Source organism: Schistocerca gregaria, chromosome 2 (genome assembly GCF_023897955.1).
Source record: "Schistocerca gregaria isolate iqSchGreg1 chromosome 2, iqSchGreg1.2, whole genome shotgun sequence".
In the NCBI taxonomy this organism is placed as follows: Eukaryota; Metazoa; Arthropoda; class Insecta; order Orthoptera; family Acrididae; genus Schistocerca; species Schistocerca gregaria.
The window spans coordinates 411444036-411465139 of record NC_064921.1 but is presented as its reverse complement, the minus strand read 5'-3'; the positions used below and the strand labels follow the sequence as shown (position 1 = coordinate 411465139).

The 21104-nt window shown below is 44.6% G+C and overlaps 1 protein-coding gene across 1 annotated transcript in view; it reads left to right on the top strand.

The window, feature by feature from the left end:
* LOC126323215 (SET domain-containing protein SmydA-8-like) overlaps positions 1–21104 on the top strand; it is a 111029-nt gene that overhangs the window by 72017 nt on the left and 17908 nt on the right. Inside the window, exons 6-7 of the mRNA XM_049994615.1 lie at positions 9208–9361; positions 12240–12411. Coding sequence (XP_049850572.1) covers positions 9208–9361; positions 12240–12411 — 326 coding nt within the window. The remainder of the gene's footprint in view (positions 1–9207; positions 9362–12239; positions 12412–21104) is intronic.

Here is a 21104-nt window from a genome sequence, read left to right as displayed (position 1 = left end):
ACTGTTCTTCTCGAATGGTGATGGATTATCTCTGACGAATTTCACTAGCGAAAATATGTATTGTGATGGTGAAGTTAAAATGCCTTGGTCCTTGAAGAGGTACCTACACGAAAATGCCTAGCTGCTTAGAGAGGTAGCTACATGACGGCCGTTTGTATTATGGATTGGCCGGCAGGAGTGGCCGAGCTGTTCTAGGCACTTCAGTCTGGAACCGCGTGACCGCTACGGTCGCAGGTTTGAATCCTGCCTCGGGCATGGATGTGTCTGATGTCCTTAGGTTAGTTAGGTTTAAGTAGTTTTAAGTTCTAGGGGACTGATGACCTCAGATGTTAAATCTCATAGAGCTCAGAGCCATTTGAACCATTTTTTTTATTGTTGTTGTTGTGGTCTTCAGTCCTGAGAGTGGTTTGATGCAGCTCTCCATGCTACTCTATCCTGTGCAAGCTTCTTCATCCCCAAGTACCTACTGCTACCTACATCCTTCTGAATCTGCTTAGTGTATTCATATCTCTGTCTCCCTCTACGATTTTTATCCTCCACGCTGCCCTCCAATATTAAATTGCTGATCCCTTGATGACTCAGAACATGTCCTACCAACCGGTCCCTTCTTCTGGTCAAATTGTGCCACAAACTTCTTTTCTCCCCAATCCTATTCAATACTTCCTCATTGGTTATGTGATCTACCCATCTAATCTTCAGAATTCTTCTGTAACACCACATTTCGAAAGCTTCTATTCTCTTCTTGTCCAAACTATTTATCGTTCATGTTTCACTTCCATACATGGGTACACTCCATACAAATACTTTCAGAAATGACTTCCTGGCACTTAAATCTATACTCGATGTTAACAAATTTCTCTTCTTCAGAAACACTTTCCTAGCCATTGCCAGTCTACGTTTTATATCCTCTCTACTTCGACCATCATCAGTTATTTTGCTCCCCAAATAGCAAAACTCCTCTACTACTTTAAGTGTCTCATTTCCTAATCTAGTTCCCTCAGCATCACCCGACTTAATTCGACTACATTCCATTATCCTCGTTTTGCTTTTATTGATGTTCATCTTATATCCCCCTTTCAAGACACTGCTCATTCCATTCAACTGCTCTTCCAAGTCCTTTGCCGTCTCTGACAGAATTATGATGTCATCGGCGAACCTCAAAGTTTTTATTTCTTCTCCATGGATTTTAATACCTACACCGAATTTTTCTTTTGTTCCTTTACTGCTTGCTCAAAATACAGATTGAATAACATCGGGGAGAGGCTACAGCCCTGTCTTACTCCCTTCCCAACCACTGCTTCCCTTTCATGTCCCTCGACTCTTATGACTGCCATCTGGTTTCTGTACACATTGTATATAGCCTTTCGCTCCCTGTATTTTACCCCTGCCGTCTTTAGAATTTGAAAAAGAGTATTCAAGTCAACATTGTCAAAAGCTTTCTCTAAGTCTACAAATGCTAGAAACGTAGGTTTGCCTTTCCTTAATCTTTCTTCTAAGATAAGTCGTAAGGTCAGTATTGCCTCACGTGTTCCAGTATTTCTACGGAATCCAGACTGATCTTCCCCGAGGTCTGCTTCTACTAGTTTTTCTATTCGTCTGTAAAGAATTCGTGTTAATATTTTGCAGCTGTGGCTTATTAAACTGATTGTTCGGTAATTTTAACATCTGTCAACACCTGCTTTCTTTGGGATTGGAATTATTATTTTTTTCTTGAAGTCTGAGGGTATTTCTCCTGTTTCATACATCTTGCTCACTAGATAGTAGAGTTTTGTAAGGACTGGCTCTCCCAAGGCCGTCAGTAGTTCCAATGGAATGTTGTCTACTCCGGGGGCCTTGTTTCGACTCAGGTCTTTCAGTGCTCTGTCAAACTCTTCACTCAGTATTGTATCTCCCATTTCATCTTCATCTACATCCTATTCCATTTCCATAATATTGTCCTCAAGTACATCGCCCTTGTATAGATCCTCTATATACTCCTTCCACCTTTCTTCTTTCCCTTCTTTGCTTAGAACTGGATTTCCATCTGAGTTCTTGATGTTCATACAAGTGGTTCTCTTATCTCCAAAAGTCTCTTTAATATTCCTGTAGGCACTATATATCTTACCCCTAGTGAGATAAACCTCTACATCCTTACATTTGTTCTCTAGCCATGCCTGCTTAGCCATTTTGCACTTCCTGTGGATCTCATTTTTGAGACGTTTGTATTCCTTTTTGCCTGCTTCATTTACTGCATGTTTATATTTTCTCCTTTCATCAATTAAATTCAATTTTCTTCTGTTACCCAAGGATTTCTACTAGCCCACGTCTTTTTATCTATTTGATCCTCTGCTGCCTTCACTACTTCATCCCTCAAAGCTACCCATTCTTCTTCTACTGTATTTCTGTCCCCCATTCCTGTCAATTGTTCCCTTATGCTCTCCCTTAAACTCTGTACAACGTCTGGTTCTTTCTGTTTATCCAGGTCCCATCTCCTTAAATTCCAACCTCTTTGCAGTTTCTTCAGTTTTAATCTACAGGTCATAACCAATAGATTGTGGTCAGAGTCCACATCTGCCCCTGGAAATGTCCTACAATTTAAAACCTGGTTCCTTAATCTCTGTCTTACCATTATATAATCTATCTGACACCTTTTAGTATCTCCAGGGTTCTTCCATGCATACAATCTTCTTTCATGATTCTTAAACCAAGTGTTAGCTATGATTAAGTTTTACTCTGTGCAAAATTCTACCAGGCGGCTTCCTCTTTCATTTCTTAGCCCCAATCCATATTCACCTACTACGTTTCCTTATCTCCCTTTTCCTACTACCGAGTTCCAGTCACCCATGACTATTAAATTTTCATCTCCCTTCACTATCTGAATAATTTCTTTTATTTCGTCATACATTTTTTCAATACCTTAGTCATCTGCAGAGCTAGTTGGCATATAAACTTGTACAACTGTAGTAGGTGTGGGCTTCGTGTCTATCTTGGCCACAATAATGCGTTCAGTATGCTGTTTGTAGTAGCTTACCTGCATTCCTATTTTTCTATTCATTATTAAACCTACTCCTGCATTACCCCTATTTGATTCCGTGTTTATAACCCTGCAGTCACCTGACCAGAAGTCTTGTTCCTCCTGCCACCGAACTTCACTAATTCCCACTATATCTAACTTTAACCTATCCATTTCCCTTTTTAAATTTTCTAACCTACCTGCCTGATTAAGGGATCTGACATTCCATGCTCCGATTTGTAGAACGCCAGTTTTCTTTCTCCTGATAACGACATCCTCTTGAGTAGTCCCCGCCCGGAGATCCGAATGGGGGACTATTTTACCTCCGGAATATTTTACCCAAGAGGATGCTATCATCATTTAATCATACAGTAAAGCTACATGCTCTCGGGAAAAATTACGGCCATAGTTTCCCCTTGCTTTCAGTCGTTCGCAGTACCAGCATAGCAAGGCCGTTTTGGTTATTGTTACAATCATCCAGACTGTTGCCCTTGCAACTACTGAAAAGGCTGCTGCCCCTCTTCAGGAACCACACGTTTGTCTGGCCTCTCAACCGATACCCCTCCGTTGTGGTTGTACCTACGGTACGGCTATCTGTATCGCTGAGGCACGCAAGCCTCCCCACCAACGCCAAGGTTCATGGCTCATGTTTTTTTAATTATGAATTGTTTATTTACTCTGTTTTATGTATCTGGATAGCCAATGTGGCGCCTTTGTTTCATAAGTCGAGTGTCTATCGTTATGTTTGTGCGATTCATGCACAGTAATATTCCAGAAAGTATGTAAAAAGTATTGCGATATATGGTTATTATGTTGTTTTCCCATGTGTGTACTGGCTGTACAGCTGTGCGGATCGTCATGTAATATTTTCCTCGTACATTGTAGGTCGGAAAATGACATTCTGTCGAATTAGTGGATTGGCGAAATAAAGGAAAAAAAACTACAACACGAGATCTTGGCTGCCAAATATTCTTATTTTGTGTCTGATTTAAATATGTTAATTTTGGAAATTTGTGGTAACATCTTATGGGACCAAACTGCTGAGGTCATTGGTTCGTAAGTTACGCACTACTTGATCTACACTCCTGGAAATGGAAAAAAGAACACATTGACACCGGTGTGTCAGACCCACCATACTTGCTCCGGACACTGCGAGAGGGCTGTACAAGCAATGATCACACGCACGGCACAGCGGACACACCAGGAACCGCGGTGTTGGCCGTCGAATGGCACTAGCTGCGCAGCATTTGTGCACCGCCGCCGTCAGTGTCAGCCAGTTTGCCGTCGCATACGGAGCTCCATTGCTGTCTTTAACAGTGGTAGCATGCCGCCACAGCGTGGACGTGAACCGTATGTGCAGTTGACGGACTTTGAGCGAGGGCGTATAGTGGGCATGCGGGAGGCCGGGTGGACGTACCGCCGAATTGCTCACCACGTGGGGCGTGAGGTCTCCACAGTACATCGATGTTGTCGCCAGTGGTCGGTGGAAGGTGCACGTGCCCGTCGACCTGGGACGCACGGTTGCACGCCAAGACTGTAGGATCCTACGCAGTGCCGTAGGGGACCGCAACGCCACTTCCCAGCAAATTAGGGACACTGTTGCTCCTGGGGTATCAGCGAGGACCATTCGCAACCGTCTCCATGAAGCTGGGCTACGGTCCCGCACACCGTGAGGCCGTCTTCCGCTCACGCCCCAACATCGTGCAGCCCGCCTCCAGTAGTATCGCGTCAGGCGTGAATGGAGGGACGAATGGAGACGTGTCGTCTTCAGCGATGAGAGTCGCTTCTGCCTTGGTGCCAATGATGGTCGTATGCGTGTTTGGCGCCGTGCAGGTGAGCGCCACAATCAGGACTGCATACGACCGAGGCACACAGGGCCAACACCCGGCATCATGGTGTGGGGAGCGATCTCCTACACTGGCCGTACACCTCTGGTGATCGTCGAGGGGACACTGAATAGTGCAAGGTACATCCAAACCGTCAACGAACCCATCGTTCTACCATTCCTAGGACTGCATACGACCGAGGCACACAGGGCCAACACCCGGCATCATGGTGTGGGGAGCGATCTCCTACACTGGCCGTACACCTCTGGTGATCGTCGAGGGGACACTGAATAGTGCAAGGTACATCCAAACCGTCAACGAACCCATCGTTCTACCATTCCTAGACCGGCAAGGGAACTTGCTGTTCCAACAGGACAATGCACGTCCGCATGTATCCCGTGCCACCCAACGTGCTCTAGAAGGTGTAAGTCAACTACCCTGGCCAGCAAGATCTCCGGATCTGTCCCCCAATTGAGCATGTTTGGGACTGGATGAAGCGTCGTCTCACGTGGTCTGCACGTCCAGCACGAACGCTGGTCCAACTGAGGCGCCAGGTGGAAATGGCATGGCAAGCCGTTCCACAGGACTACATCCAGCATCTCTACGATCGTCTCCATGGGAGAATAGCAGCCTGCATTGCTGCGAAAGGTGGATATACACTGTACTAGTGCCGATATTGTGCATGCTCTGTTGCGTGTGTCTATGTGCCTGTGGTTCTGTCAGTGTGATCATGTGATGTATCTGACCCCAGGAATGTGTCAATAAAGTTTCCCCTTCCTGGGACAATGAATTCACGGTGTTCTTATTTCAATTTCCATGGGTGTATCTTAAACTAACTTACGGTAAGGACAACACAGACACCAATACCCGAGGGAGGGCTGGAACCTTCGACGGAAGGAGCCACGCGGACCGTGGCAATGCGCCTAGACCGCGTGGCCACCCCGCGCTTTAACTACGTAAATGTAATGTTTGCGGGAAGCATCCTGCAACACCATAAGGAATGGGATAGTGAAGTGGCTTCAAACAGCAAAGTATCATCTCCACATGCTCTTGATAGTTTGACCATCTTTTTTATTGACGATACAATTTGGCTAGTTAGACCGCGTCATATTCCTCTTCGAACGTCTTCAGTGCTCGACGTTCGATCCCACTGCTGGGATCCTATTCAGGTTTCCGCTGACGTCCTTGAACGGCTGAACACTGTCGAAAGACAGTGACTTATAAAATGCTGTTTTCTCGCACTTTTTTTTTTTTTTTAGAGGGATGTGGACTTAATGGGTAACAATTTTCAGGATGCTGTTGACGTGCAGTAGAATGTATTACAGGCACCATTCCGGGTAAAACTGCTCCACACGTACGACACCATTTCAAATTATGTTTGCTGTCAAATTATTTTAGATATAAGGGTGCACCCGAAAATTTGCGGCTCACGAAAGGACCTAGGCTGTCACATGGCAGCAGGTCCTCTAGAGTTAGTGCGAGTGGTTTACCCCGTTCAAGTGGCCGTTGTAGGACCGTACGAGGCATGAGTATGCTGCCATGGTGAAAACTCAAAGGCCATAAATCATCTCACGGCTGCTGCGTCAGTAAAAACCGTACCACTGAGGACACAGAATAGGCAATAGCCCACCAAGACAGAGAGAGAGAGAGAGAGAGAGAGAGAGAGAGAGAGAGAGAGAGAGAAAACGCGTCTAAACATCCACTCTGTAGGTACAGCTGTGTTTTAGATATTGATGATGTGCAAGACGCAGACGAGAGCTAACATACGTTTCGGACGTTTCTGTAGTCAGTAACGGCTAGACCGATCGGTAGCCAGATTGTTCCTCACAAAATCAGGTACGCAATCTAATTGCTCGCCCAGTGGATCGTCTACTAGCTAAGGAAAAACTCCCTCGAAAATGTTTTCTTCGTGTCCGTTCTTACAAAATCAGACTTTACATAATATATACTTCTTAGTGGATAGATTGACAGCATTTTAATTTTTAATTTCGGTCGATAATTATACGAAATGTTGAAAAACAAATATTGTTGCATTGGAAGCCGTTAAGCAGGCAACTACACTCATGGGAATGTGGTGTCACACAACGTGGCACTACATAAAACTGGCGCTAACGGCAAAGGCACAGAGGGAACACACAAGACACAGATCTGTAATTCCACGGTATTGGTGATAAGTTGAGAAAACCGTCCCGAAAAACATCTGCTAAAAAACTCCACTGTTTCTTTCGCACGTACCCTGACATCAATATGGGATATGATCACCATGAAAGCGTACACAAGCCGCACAACGGGTTGGCATACCCTGGATCAGGTGGTCGAGCAGCTGCTGTGGTATAGCCTCCCATTCTTGCACCAGTGCCTGTCGGAGTTCCTGAAATGTCCTAGGGGTGTGAAGACGTGCAGTGATACGTCGACCGAGAACATCCCAGACGTGTTCGATGGGGTTTAGGTCTGAAGAACAGGCAGGCTACTCTATTCGTCTGATATATTCTGTTTCAAGGCATTCATCCACGATGGCAACTCGGTGGGGCCGTTCGTTATCATCCATCAGGAGGAAGGTGGGACCCACTGCACACCTGAAATGACGTTCCTATACACCTGACCTGTTACAGTTCCTCTGTCAAAGACATGCAGGGGTGTACGTGCACCAATCATAATCCCACCGTGCGCCATCAAACCAAGACTTCCATACAGGTCCCTTTCAAGGACATTATGGGGCTGGTATCTGATTCCTGGTTCACGCCAGATGAAAACCGGGCGAGAATCACTGTTCAGACTATACCTGGGACCACTGTTCCAATGACCATGTACTGTGTTCTTGACACCGGGCTTTACAGGCTTTTCTGTGATCCAGGGTCAGTGGAATGCACTTTACAGGTCCCTGGTTTAATAAACCACGTCTGTTCAGTCGTCTGTAGACTGTCTGTCTGGAGACAATCGTTCCAGTGGCTATGGTAAGGTCCCGAGCAAGGCTACCTGCATTACTCCGTGGCCGCCTGCGGGCACTGACGGTGAGATATCGGCCATCTTGTGGTGTTGTACACTGTGGACGTCCCGTACTGTTGCACTTGGACACGTTTCCTGTTTGCTGGAATCGTTGCCATAATCTTGAGATCATACTTTGTGCCACACGGAGGACCCGTGCTGCGACTTGCTGTGTTTCACTAGTCTCCACTCGCCCTAGTATTCTACCTCTCATAACGTCATCAATATATTTTCATTGGTCCATTTTCAACACACAGTCACTATTAGCACGTCTGAAAACGTCTGCACACTTACTCGTTGTATTGTACTTTGACATGCACCAACACACCTCTGCGTATGTGTACTGCTGCCAGTGCCACCGTGCGACGACCGCAGGTCAAATGCACCGCATGGTCATACCCTGAGGTGATTTAAACCTGCAAACCCCCCACCAGAGCGTTGTTTCACTATGTATCAGCATTATCCTTAATTTATGACCATGAGTGTAGTAACTGTAACAGACCATGAGTGTAGTTGAACATGGTGTCCCAGAAATGTCGTGACGGACTTCGAGGGGTTGCAGAGGGTGTCTTGAGGATCAAATCGAGTACAGGAACCTGTGTCCGGGAACGACAACCTACGACGCTACAGAGCGTCAAAGTTGCAGCGCCGGTTCCTGCCACTAGGCCACGCCTTCGTCAGCGGACGTGACTTTGTATGCTGACGAACCGTAGGCGGAAGGTCTCGCATTATTGTTCGTTATTTAGTGATCGCGACAGATTATCACTATCACCAGTGGAAAAGATGTAACTAGCTGCTGCGTAGACAGGCATTGTCTTCTATAAATGCAATGCTCTGTTGCGTCAGTGGAAGACGGTTTCGGACAGAGATTGCCATCTGCAGTTCATTTTTCACCCAAGTACTGAAAAACATTGGAGATTTTAGAGGATTCGAAGAGAAAAATAAAAAGCGGATGGAAACCCGTATCCGAAACCCCATCCACCGACGCAACAGCGCATCGCATTCGTAGGAGACAAGGCATGTCTCCGCAGCAGCTAAATCCATCTTCTCCACTGATGACAGTGAAGATCAGTCGCGATCACTGAATAACAAGCAACATTGCGAGATTTTCCACCTACGGTCCGTCAGCGTACAAAGCCACGCTTGCTGCCGGAAGGGGTGGTTTAGTGGCAGACGCCGACGTCCGTAACGTCGATGCTCTGTAGCTTCGGTGGAAGACATTTCCCGGCACGGTTTCCTATTCTCGATTTGTTCCTCAAGACACCCTCGACAACCACTCGAGGCTTGGGGCAACTTCTCTGGGACACTCTCTATGGATACACCAGTTGATTGTTGAGTTTATGAAGTTTTAGTCGTCAGATAGAGAAAGTTCGCAGGAGAGTGAGTGTGCTCGGTGTGTGGCAGCGACGCCCCGGCCTGTGGCGGCATCCAGCTGCCGACGTCGCCGCTGGACCCGGCCTCGGACTGGCGCTGCGATCGCTGTCCCGTCTCGCTGCCGGCCGCACACGTCGCAGAGCTCGTGTCGCGCCTGGGAGACGAGGTCGACAAGACGCAGCAGGTAGAACCTCCAGCTACTCTGACTAATCGCCTCTACTGTGGTTCTCTGTCACACACTGGCTGCGACCTTTGCCAGCTGAGGATGGGCACCAACTACTGTGACTAAAACCTATCAGATCTCTGTGTCGCATTGGCGGCAATCCTTGCTAACTGAAGACGGCAGCCAGCGTGAAAGCATAATACTTCGGAGAAATAAACTCAAAAGAGAAACTTCAAAAAGCCAAGATAAGTTATGGTATGACTACCTTACCGAAACTGGTTATCAAAATAAATGCTTCACTAGCGATCTTGGATTTTTGATGTTTTTCTCCTGCGTTTATCATGCTGCAGATCACCCCCATTCTGGCACAATATCAGGAATACATAATCCTTTAGAGTAATTTGGAGACGAGTGTCTGAATGAAATACCCTATCTAATCAAAAATATGCGGACCCTCTTACTGGATATTAATGAGGGGTTTGTTCACCATTCACCTTTGCTTGTACTCTACATAGCGCGGCGGGGCGGGGTTGGTGAGCTGCGTTGTGATTTAATTATTGATGTCCACCTACAACAGTATAGCGTCCATCCACCACCCATTGCTCTGCACTCGCAGGTACTATGTAGACGATGAGAAAAGCAGCGTTGAAGAAAATCACCGTCCGTACTTACGATTACAAACTCCGCGTAACTCAAGTAACAAAATAAACCTGTAAATCTCTATTAATAATGGGCAAAGTGGGTGCTTCCTGCCGTCATTGAAAATGTTTGTTTGTAGATACTGATGTTTTATCATTGTCCTTTTCATTTATGGTGTTACCAAGCCCACATTTACGTTGGTAGTACATATACTACTAGTTCGTGCAGCTTATGTCACACGTAAGACAGCCAGAAATGTGCCAAGTCCAACCCGAAATATTACGAGATTCATTCAGGCAATACTCTGTCACAAAACGAGTTCACATTCGGTCCTTTTCAGTGGATTCTTCGAAAGAATATTCTCTCCAAAATGTTGTGTACTTGCATACGGAACACGCCACGCAGAATATTCACAAAGGCCGATAGTTTCACACGCGGTTTATTCTGCAACCAACATTCCAAAACCTCTCAAAACTTTACCGAAATGTCCGTAATTGCACCTGCTAGCACGGCGATATAAGCCGAGCGCGATTTTACCGTCCTTTCTTCATCTTACAGATAATTGTTTCGGACACATTTAACATGACCTTCTCTTCCGACATCGAGTCCACGACTGACTCAGTGCCGTCGCTCACAGGGCATATAACCCATTCAGTTACGCGGGAAGGACTTCTCTCTCATTGGTTGATCAAAATGATCATCCAGTCAGATGATCAATATCGCGTGCAAACCGCTTTACTCCAATCAGCATTCGTAGATGCACCTACGTCATTTCATATTCCAAAAATTCACAAAATGTTCCACAAAACTAAACGAAACGAAAATCAAAATAAGAAATATACTTTAGAACTAAGTATCCTCTTACTATCTTTCTGGCTGCCTTATTACAAAAGCAAACAATCCTAGACATACGTCATCCACCAGTTAGACTGATTCACCGTTTTCAGGACATCCTGGTTACGTAACACTTGCTAGTTACGGATTGTGTAATACATTATAAAATTGAAATTTGACGTATGTCCCTACATACATACTCACATTCACTCTCATGTACTCCCACCCTAACACAAAATATAAATATCAACTTTTAAGCTATTATTTCCATTACGAAAGCACAGTTATTACAAGTTTAGAATCAAAAGTCCTTAAAATTAACTTGCGCGCACTGAGAGTGCTGTTATTGTTTTCAAATAACAAAGAAAACAAACAGATCCTATTTATCACAGTTATTTAGTTTCTTAGGTGAGATGAATAAGTGGTCTTAGTACGCTCCACACAGAGCAGTTCTCACGGTCCGCAGACCGCGACGGATGGCATTATGACGCCAGCAGCCGACTACACAACGGCCGGGGCTGGAGGCTTCATTTTCAGCCTCCAATACAGCTTGACCTAACGGAATAAAACTTACTGTTTTAGGACTGATGACCTCAGATGTTAAGTACCATACTGCTCAGAGCCGTTTGAACCATTTTTACTGCAAAACTGTGCAGCCGTGCAAATAGCTGCGACATTACAAGAAGACACTATCTTTCAGTCGGGTGTCTGAGTGTCTGTGGAGGAATGGCAGCCATGTCTGCCTCAAGAGCCGAAAACAAGACAAGGGAGTGGTGTTGGAAGTTAGGGTCTGGAGCGCGATCATCCTCATTCTTTTTAACTCCCTAAGCAAAATCATTGTACCAACTGGAACGCTGGTTGCACTTTGGAACTCAAGAGTGACAGCTTCGGCCGATTTCATGCGTTTCTTTGCAACCACCGTCTGCAGTGTTCGACGATCCCTGTCCGTTAGAGTACCAGGTCTGGCTGCTCTTGGTTTAGCTGTGGTCGTTCCTGCGTGGTTCCACTTCAGAAACACACCAGGAACATTCCACTTGTGCAGCTGTTGAAGGGTTGACATGATTCTGTGTTACTCGGGTGACATCAATGTTCACAGCCAGTGAACTCTCGTTACGGCCACTCCTTACTGCTGTTACTTACATTTTTTACACTTGAGTGTCCTGCGTTCGTGACAGCCAGCGGTCAATTTCGCATTAGAAAGAGATGTCTTGATACTTTTGGCCAGGTAGTTAAGTAATCATATTATTAATCGGAATAGTATATGAAAAACATCATTAATCAAGTAATTATTTTTAAATATAGATTGTTAATACTTATAACTGTAGGTGTTGCAGTCTTGTTGTTGTTATACTAGGGTTGACAATACCAACAGCCACAAGATCAAGCCGCTTTTACTGAAATGGCTCTCCATCGTTTGGTGTTGCAGGAGCGGCCGACGGTGGAGAGCCTGGAGACGCTGCTGCAGAAGCTGGACACGTTCCTGCACCCGCACCACTACCACAGCTACTGCGTCAAGCACTCACTGCTCCAGCTGTACGGCCAGCAGCGCGGCTACGCCATGGACCAGCTGTCCGACCAGCAGCTGGCCAGGAAGGAAGGTGCGACACGCCTCCCTACTACTGCTTTTGTACCCGCACTCGCCTCCCCTTGTTTTACTACCTCTTCTGTATACAACTTAATTCTTATGTACTCCTGGAAAGCTTTCCCACCGTTCCTGCTCGGATCTCTCCTATTCACTGAAAAAGACTTGCCGTAAGACCACAGGGGTTTGATACTGTTTCCATGTGTATCAAAGCACTCCGCATTGTCCTAAGTATTTGTCAACCAAGGCGGTTGGATGAACGTAACTGGCAGTGGAAATTAAAGCACTTCGTAACACAGATGAAATTGGGCTTAACATAAAGTATTCTTAATTTTAACCGTTATGGTGAGGAGGTAACAGAGATCTGTTCACGATGATCAGTTAGTAAAATCAGTCAAGATCGCAGAATATCTTATTAATTAAAATTAAACAACCACCTTCAGCTTATGAGCACTGTACAAAAATTTGAAAGGGATGTTAACCAGCGAAGTAAGCCTTTACGTAACATACGCCAAGCTGAGAAATACTATGGCTGTTCCTCCATGGGTTAAATAGTGTACGAAGACGCGTGCATTGATGCATTATATCAGCTGCAACCAGTGGGAACTTAATTTACGTAAAATACATTATAACTTACGAATAAAATGAAAAATAACAGGGAAATTGTATACACGACGTTATACAAATGTAATAGTTCAAACAAGTAATACAAGACTTTAATAATCTTACTATAAATACACTAAATATTTTAAAGTAGAACCGGATACAGAAACAATTATAGGACCGTTGAACGCCAGCTAGTGACCCTTCTTGATACTACTAGCGACGCTGTTTCCAGGGGGACATCGATAGGGTCGCTATTGGTAATCAAAGATATGCTCTAAGAAGTCATTTCCATGGAGACGTTGCACAACGGCCGCAGTCGACCAAAGATGGCTGTAGACGACGCTGTTACCATAGGTGAGGTGTGTGTGAGTGAATTCCTAAGGGACCACACTGCTGAAGTCCTCGGTCCCTAGACTTACACACTACGTAATCTAACTTACACTAACTTATGCTAAGAACAGAATACGCAAACACCCATGCCCGAGAGAGGACTCGAACCTCCGGCGAGAGGGGCCGTGCAATACGTGACACAGAGCCTCGAACCGGGCGGCCACTCCGCGCGGCATGGTGACGTTGTCCAAGTGGCTGTCATTAAAGATGTATTTATCGGAAGCTGTTCCCATGGTGATGTATTAGTTTCAAAGTGTTGGCAGGTGTAAGGGCACGACGCGAAAGATGCATAAAATTGTTTCCTATAAATCTAACAGCGGTTTCTCGTGTCTAGTTTAGCGGGGGATACAACCCGTCGGCTTTGAGCAATGACGTCAGAATTGGCCAGAGAGCATGTATTACAAAGATGAAAGAGCTGAGAAGAATGTTCAGAAACAAAGGAATGCAAGAGACAAAAACTGTACTTCACATATACACTCCTGGAAATGGAAAAAAGAACACATTGACACCGGTGTGTCAGACCCATCATACTTGCTCCGGACACAGCGAGAGGGCTGTACAAGCAATGATCACACGCACGGCACAGCGGACACACCAGGAACCGCGGTATTGGCCGTCGAATGGCGCTAGCTGCGCAGAATTTGTGCACCGCCGCCGTCAGTGTCAGCCAGTTTGCCGTGGCATACGGAGCTCCATCGCAGTCTTTAACACTGGTAGCATGCCGCGACAGCGTGGACGTGAACCGTATGTGCAGTTGACGGACTTTGAGCGAGGGCGTATAGTGGGCATGCGGGAGGCCGGGTGGACGTACCGCCGAATTGCTCAACACGTGGGGCGTGAGGTCTCCACAGTACATCGATGTTGTCGCCAGTGGTCGGCGGAAGGTGCACGTGCCCGTCGACCTGGGACCGGACCGCAGCGACGCACGGATGCACGCCAAGACCGTAGGATCCTACGCAGTGCCGTAGGGGACCGCACCGCCACTTCCCAGCAAATTAGGTACACTGTTGCTCCTGGGGTGTCGGCGAGGACCATTCGCAACCGTCTCCATGAAGCTGGGCTACGGTCCCGCACACCGTGAGGCCGTCTTCCGCTCACGCCCCAACATCGTGCAGCCCGCCTACAGTGGTGTCGCGACAGGCGTGAATGGAGGGACGAATGGAGACGTGTCGTCTTCAGCGATGAGAGTCGCTTCTGCCTTGGTGCCAATGATGGTCGTATGCGTGTTTGGCGCCGTGCAGGTGAGCGCCACAATCAGGACTGCATACGACCGAGGCCCACAGGGCCAACACCCGGCATCATGGTGTGGGGAGCGATCTCCTACACTGGCCGTACACCTCTGGTGATCGTCGAGGGGACTCTGAATAGTGCACGGTACATCCAAACCGTCATCGAACCCATCGTTCTACCATTCCTAGACCGGCAAGGGAACTTGCTGTTCCAACAGGACAATGCACGTCCGCATGTATCCCGTGCCACCCAACGTGCTCTAGAAGGTGTAAGTCAACTACCCTGGCCAGAAAGATCTCCGGATATGTCCCCCATTGAGCATGTTTGGGACTGGATGAAGCGTCGTCTCACGCGGTCTGCACGTCCAGCACGAACGCTGATCCAACTGAGGCGCCAGGTGGAAATGGCATGGCAAGCCGTTCCACAGGGCTACATCCAGCATCTCTACGATCGTCTCCATGGGAGAATAGCAGCCTGCATAGCTGCGAAAGGTGGATATACACTGTACTAGTGCCGACATTGTGCATGCTCTGTTGCCTGTGTCTATGTGCCTGTGGTTCTGTCAGTGTGATCATGTGATGTATCTGACCCCAGGAATGTGTCAATAAAGTTTCCCCTTCCTGGGACAATGAATTCACGGTGTTCTTATTTCAATTTCCAGGAGTGTATAAGGGCCGTAGTATTTTCACGTTAACGATATCGCGTGTTTGTATCTTAGTATTTCTCCGCAAAATACAATGGAAAGAAATGAATGAAATATATTACTAACAAAGAATACATCACGTTACATATATGTCAGTTGTATCTCGAAACTCTTTCGAACTGTATTGCTTAAGTGCAGTACGGAATAAAAATTAAACGTACGTCGTTTTCTTAGTTTCAACTAGCATTGCTGTCCTGTTGTTCACTTGAACTATGTATCCCATGCTTCACTAAACCGTAAATGAAACACCGGATACTAATTAAAAGGTCATTCGTAGTGTGATGCTTGAGTACAGTACGGAATAGGACCTTGTCGTAAGTCGATTTCTTCGTTTTCACTAGCATTACCGTCCTGTTCTTCACTTGAACGATTTATCCTCCGCTTCAGAAACCCTAAGTGGAACACAGGATATAAATTGTAGATGTGTCGTTTATTTCGTCTCCGCTAAGACTAACAGTCTTTTGTTACGTACATATCAGTACTACTGATGACAGAAGGACCTACGTATGTAATATATGTGTACCAGACTTCCGTTGACCTCTGTATATGTAAACTGGTAACGAAAAGGTGGAAAAAGGCGTAAGTTACATTTACAACCTGTACCTCAATTGAACCACACGGAGACAAGAAGACGACACATGTACAATTTGTATCCCGTACATCACTATGGGGTACAGTTTTCTTGTTGCCTAGGACGCTAATAGTATCCCATTCGCTACTTGAGCTATATATCTATATGCAACATTTGTATCCTGTCAGTGTAAAGGCCAAGTGAAGGACGGGATACAAATTTTAGTTGTGCCATCTGTGTAAAGGCGAAGTGAAGGACGGGATAGAAGTTTAGTTGTGTCAGGGGCTTCGCATGTAATACAACAAGTACACATACTAAAATGTCGTACTGATACTAGTGCTGGGAAACGAAAGAAGCTCGACAGCCGAGAAATTTCTATTACGTACTTCACAACACGAAAATACACATATTGGTGGAATAAAACAGTGAAATATGTCAAAATAGTGAAATACAGTGAAAGAAGCTAATGAGAAAGTGAACTTATCACACGGAAATATCGAGCAATAACCGAAGCTCGCCTAGACAGACAGTAAAGAATATTAAATACCCACAAACAGACAAATCCATTCCTATAAAGGAAAATAAGACACTAAAAATTGTTGTACAATAACAAACTAATATTCCAAATTACCTCAATATCATTACGAATAATTATTTTAATGTGGGATGATAGCGCTTATCCGGAACACAGAACTGCTTTATTATCTATGCCTCGAAGTGAAGACATTACTATCTATGACTAATGTATGATGTCATTGGTCAAAGCCGACGGGTTGTATCCCCTGCTTCACTAGACCCGGTTTCTCTTGTGTACTTCAGCAATTCCCTCTCTACTCGCCGAAACCGAGTTCGATTTCGTGTATGAGGCAGCAGTATTTAGTGCAAAGATTTCTTCGTATTTACTTCTGTCATTCTTCCTAAGTCCTCTGAACCTACTGTTAGTTAACCATCAAATAAGCATGTAATGTTTAGTTTGTTTCTCTTTGCATGCTCTCGCCCTTTGATAAGATGAATTACATCGTCGGTTACTTGTAGCGCTTCATTGGATTTGTTGACCTAGATAAAGCGTTAGACAATGTGAAGCAGTGCAAACTGTTTGAAATCCTCAGAAAAATAGAAATGTGCTCTAGGAAGAGACGTACGTGAACCACAAGTGAAGTGTAAGAATGGAAGACGAAGATACAAGTGCTCAGATTAATGACACAAAGCGGAGATGCAGACGTTGTCTTCTCCTATTCAGGCAGGCCATTAAAGAAGTAAACAAGGAAATAAAAGAAAGGTTAAGAAGCGTGATTAAAATTCAACATGAAAGAGTATCAGTGTGACGGTTCGCTAATTGCATTGTTATTCTTCGTGTAAGTGAGAAAGATGGTTCAAATGGTTGAAATGGCTCTAAGCACTTTGGGACTTAACATCTGATGTCATCAGTCCCCTTGACTTAGAACTACTTAAACCGAACTAATCTAAGGACATCACACACATCCATGTCCGAGGCAGGATTCGAACCTGCGACCGTAGCAGCAGCGCGGTTCCGGACTGAAGCGCCTAGAACCACTCGGCCACAACGGCCGGCTAAGTGAGGAAGATTTACAGGATGTTTTCAATGGAATAACAATACACAGAAAACAGAATATGGTTTGAGAGATAAAAAAATCTAAAGTGGAATTATTGGGTATCGGCAGAAATGAGATCAGCGGCAAAACAGCGTCAGAACTGAAGAAGTGAAGGAATACTTCTACCATGGATGTAAAACAACGCTTGAAGGCCAACGCAAGAGGATATAAAAAAGTATACTTTCACAACACCAAAAGAAGCCTGCTGGTATCAAACATAGGTCGTAGCGTGAGAGAGAAATTTATGAGATTCCATGTCTGGAATCATCTAACCAAGCCTTGCTATATTCTTTAAAGTACCTTCGAAATTATAGCTTATAATTTTCTCCTGTCGTACTTGTAAAAAATCATTTGCTACAATTTTCTTTCTAATAAGAAATTCGTGACAAGTTCTTACCCAGAGTTCATATTCGATACGCACTTCTCACAGCCTTTGTACTCGGAGCAGTCATATTAAAGATATTTCACTAACGTGTTGGGTAAGATAATGATAACAATGCTAGAGGCAGCAAGAAATACAAATACCAAGACATTCAGCACCTAGAAAACTCCAAACAATGCCATAAGCTTCGCTGTCATAAATGATGTTCTTTCCTCTGCTGTGCCTGTGCAGGGCATTAATGAAACCAAAATTTCAAGAAATACATTAATACTTCAAAAGTACCTTGTTTCAGGTAATATGAACCTTAAACTGACGCTTGTAGAGCACAAACTCTTACCCACATTTCACCGTTAATAATAATCTTGGTGTTCAAGACTGGAAAAATGGCATCTTATAAGAGAACAAAATAGATTCGAAAAACAGGGAAATAAAAAGCAAATGATCACTAAAGGCCTCACAGGAAATTGAAAGTAAATGAAACGAGTAATTAGTCGCGGCTAAAAGACTTACCAAAAGATAACAGAAACAAGGAGTATTAAAATATTAATTCTCCACAGTTCAAATGTAGAAATTCCATACAACATATTTTAGGCCAAATTTGGTACATTCTCTTTGAGTCTAAAAAAAAGAACATGAATACAAAGATCATTTAGAAGAACTGAATTCTGCAGAGGAAACTACACGCATTTCCAATTTAATATCTCCAGATTAAGAGGAAAATAAATGCATAGCGTAAGTAGTTACCAAATTATAGTTCAACAATGCCCCATAAAACATGAACTACAACGCACTAGGACATATAATACCCTGACACTGAAGAATGCAAGCGATAAAGTCAAGGAGCTAATGAACATAATTGTGAGTGCCTGTTATGATAGAACACCATCAGTGGAATTTCGCAAAAATAGGACTAAAACAGCACAGTGGTCGTAACGGATTATGAAAAAGACAAATTATGTCTTAAAAAATTTTAATTATACGCTGGACAGTCATAAGATAACTCCCTCCCCACCCTTCCCCCACATATCCTATTGATGGGAATTTCAAATTTTGGCCGGAATTTAAAAAAATGTCGGGAATTTCTTTGTCCCAGGGCTGTGCTGACATCCCCCCACCCCACCCAGGTTTTGGCAGAAAACTAAGGACTCGAATCCCAGTCCTTCTGGGGAGGGTGAGTGGTGTGAGAGGAAGGGTCCCGTGTGCCAACTGAGGAAGTCACGGGCATCGTCGTCCTGGGCTAGGGGTGGAGGTGGGGGATGGGGTAATTAATTGATCAGTTTCATTAATTTATATATCAATTTGATCAGTTTCATTAATATCAATTTGATATCAAAAGTGTTCTCGTGCCACCATTACCCCACTACTCAGCTTTTAGCATTATATCCTGTTAACATAACACGACCTCAAGTTTATTCGAAAATAATATCTGTAGGCTTTCTTTAAAATGGGTGAAATCTTCTTCCTCTGTAGGCAAACATGAACTCTCCAGAGATATATCAGAAACTGCTAGGTGTATTGCTACAGGTTCTGCAAGGAATCTGTAGCAAGGAGTTACTTTCTAGAAGTCAAATATATATGTGACACTATTTCTATGAGTTAGATTGCGGAAGGAAACAAATAATACTAAATGCAGATTAATACAAGCTACTCGCGTCATCTAACAAGAAAGTCAGGATAAATTCAACATTTCACATGTTACATGTGTTAGAAACTGTCTACTCTGCTTCTGTAGATGGAGATACTGCTTTAAAACATTCTACTGCCAGTATCTGATCGGCAATGGGAGGAGAGGTTGTAGCGTAAATTTCCTGATCATCGGGCTTTGCGTCAGTGACATGGTTTAAATACCAAACCTCTCCGCAGTGTCTCATGAAGTGATGGCATCTGGCACTGTTGATGGCGATCCGACCGTCAGATGGGGATGTTAAGCTTGGCGGCCGCCTTGGTGCTATTCGCTAAGAGTAGCCTACATGAATTGTTAAGACCCCTTTTTTCTCACTAAGTTGAAATTCATGTCAAATACTGATGTCTAACGTTCCTTGGTGGAGTAAATAATTTCAAGTTCTAAACCACTGCAGTCAATAGATACATCATATTTTAATACTCCAAGCAAACTCAATCTTCAAAACACATTCGTGAACTTTCTGTACCACATTCTGGGCCTGGAAGTCTAGCGGAAAAATGAGGTCTTGGTAACTGACGGTTTCCGGGTTCGAATCTCGGTCCGACCACTTATTTTTAGTTTTCCTTTTAGAGTAGCCTGATTTGAGGAATCGCCAGGACAACAAATGGTTTGGATTCCAAGTTAAACTTTAGTAAACAGTAGGCCCCATTTCCGTTATTGGATAACCGAGGTAGGTTTGGTAGACGCAAGCCGCCAAAGTGGTGTCAACAAAAGAGTTGCAACAGTCCGCCAAACCGCACGAAATTATTATCTTCATGCATACCTGTAGTTAAGTTAATATGGAAGCCTTAAGCTGCTAGTCCTACTCACATTTCTCCTCGGTTTCCTTTACCGCTTGTTCAGATTGAGCAACACAGAATAAGCTACAACCCTCTCTCAGTTTCTTCTCATTTAGTGCCTCTTTTTGATGTTCTTCGCTTTTTGGAACAGCAATCTGGTATCTAAACAGTCTGCAGATAAACGTTTGCTCCCTGTATTTTATCCCTGCTAACTTCACAATTTCAAATCTTGTGTTGTACTATTGCGTATCCTATCACGTGACATCGCTTGGGATGTTCAGTATTGGTACGCATGCGACAGCATGTGCCACCAATATGTTCCAAAACGCCGAGCATAAAACGGGATTTTTCCAGGGCTCATACCTTGGTATCTCTTGGTAATAAAAGCGCAGGGCCTAGTGGTTCGGAAAGCCCTTGAACAAGGGACCATTTATGTCCCCAACGCAAGCATAATTGGTTTTACTGTACCTATCGTACAGTACAGGCTCAAAGTCTAAATATCACACACTGCCTCCAGCTTAGGCAAAAGGATCAAACCAGTTGCTTCTTTTTGCATTAGATGTTGTCTACAGTGCGCGTTAAGGGATTTGCGGAGGCACCATTTAGTTCAGGGCGGTTCTTGAGAAAAACCGAAGAAGCGTCTTCCACCATTTTTTTCGCCGTCAGCAACGGATACCTAAATAACTAACCGCAACAAATTGTTCAAATTTTAATGGGTATATTCTCTTCGCATTTATCTACCGGTATCATC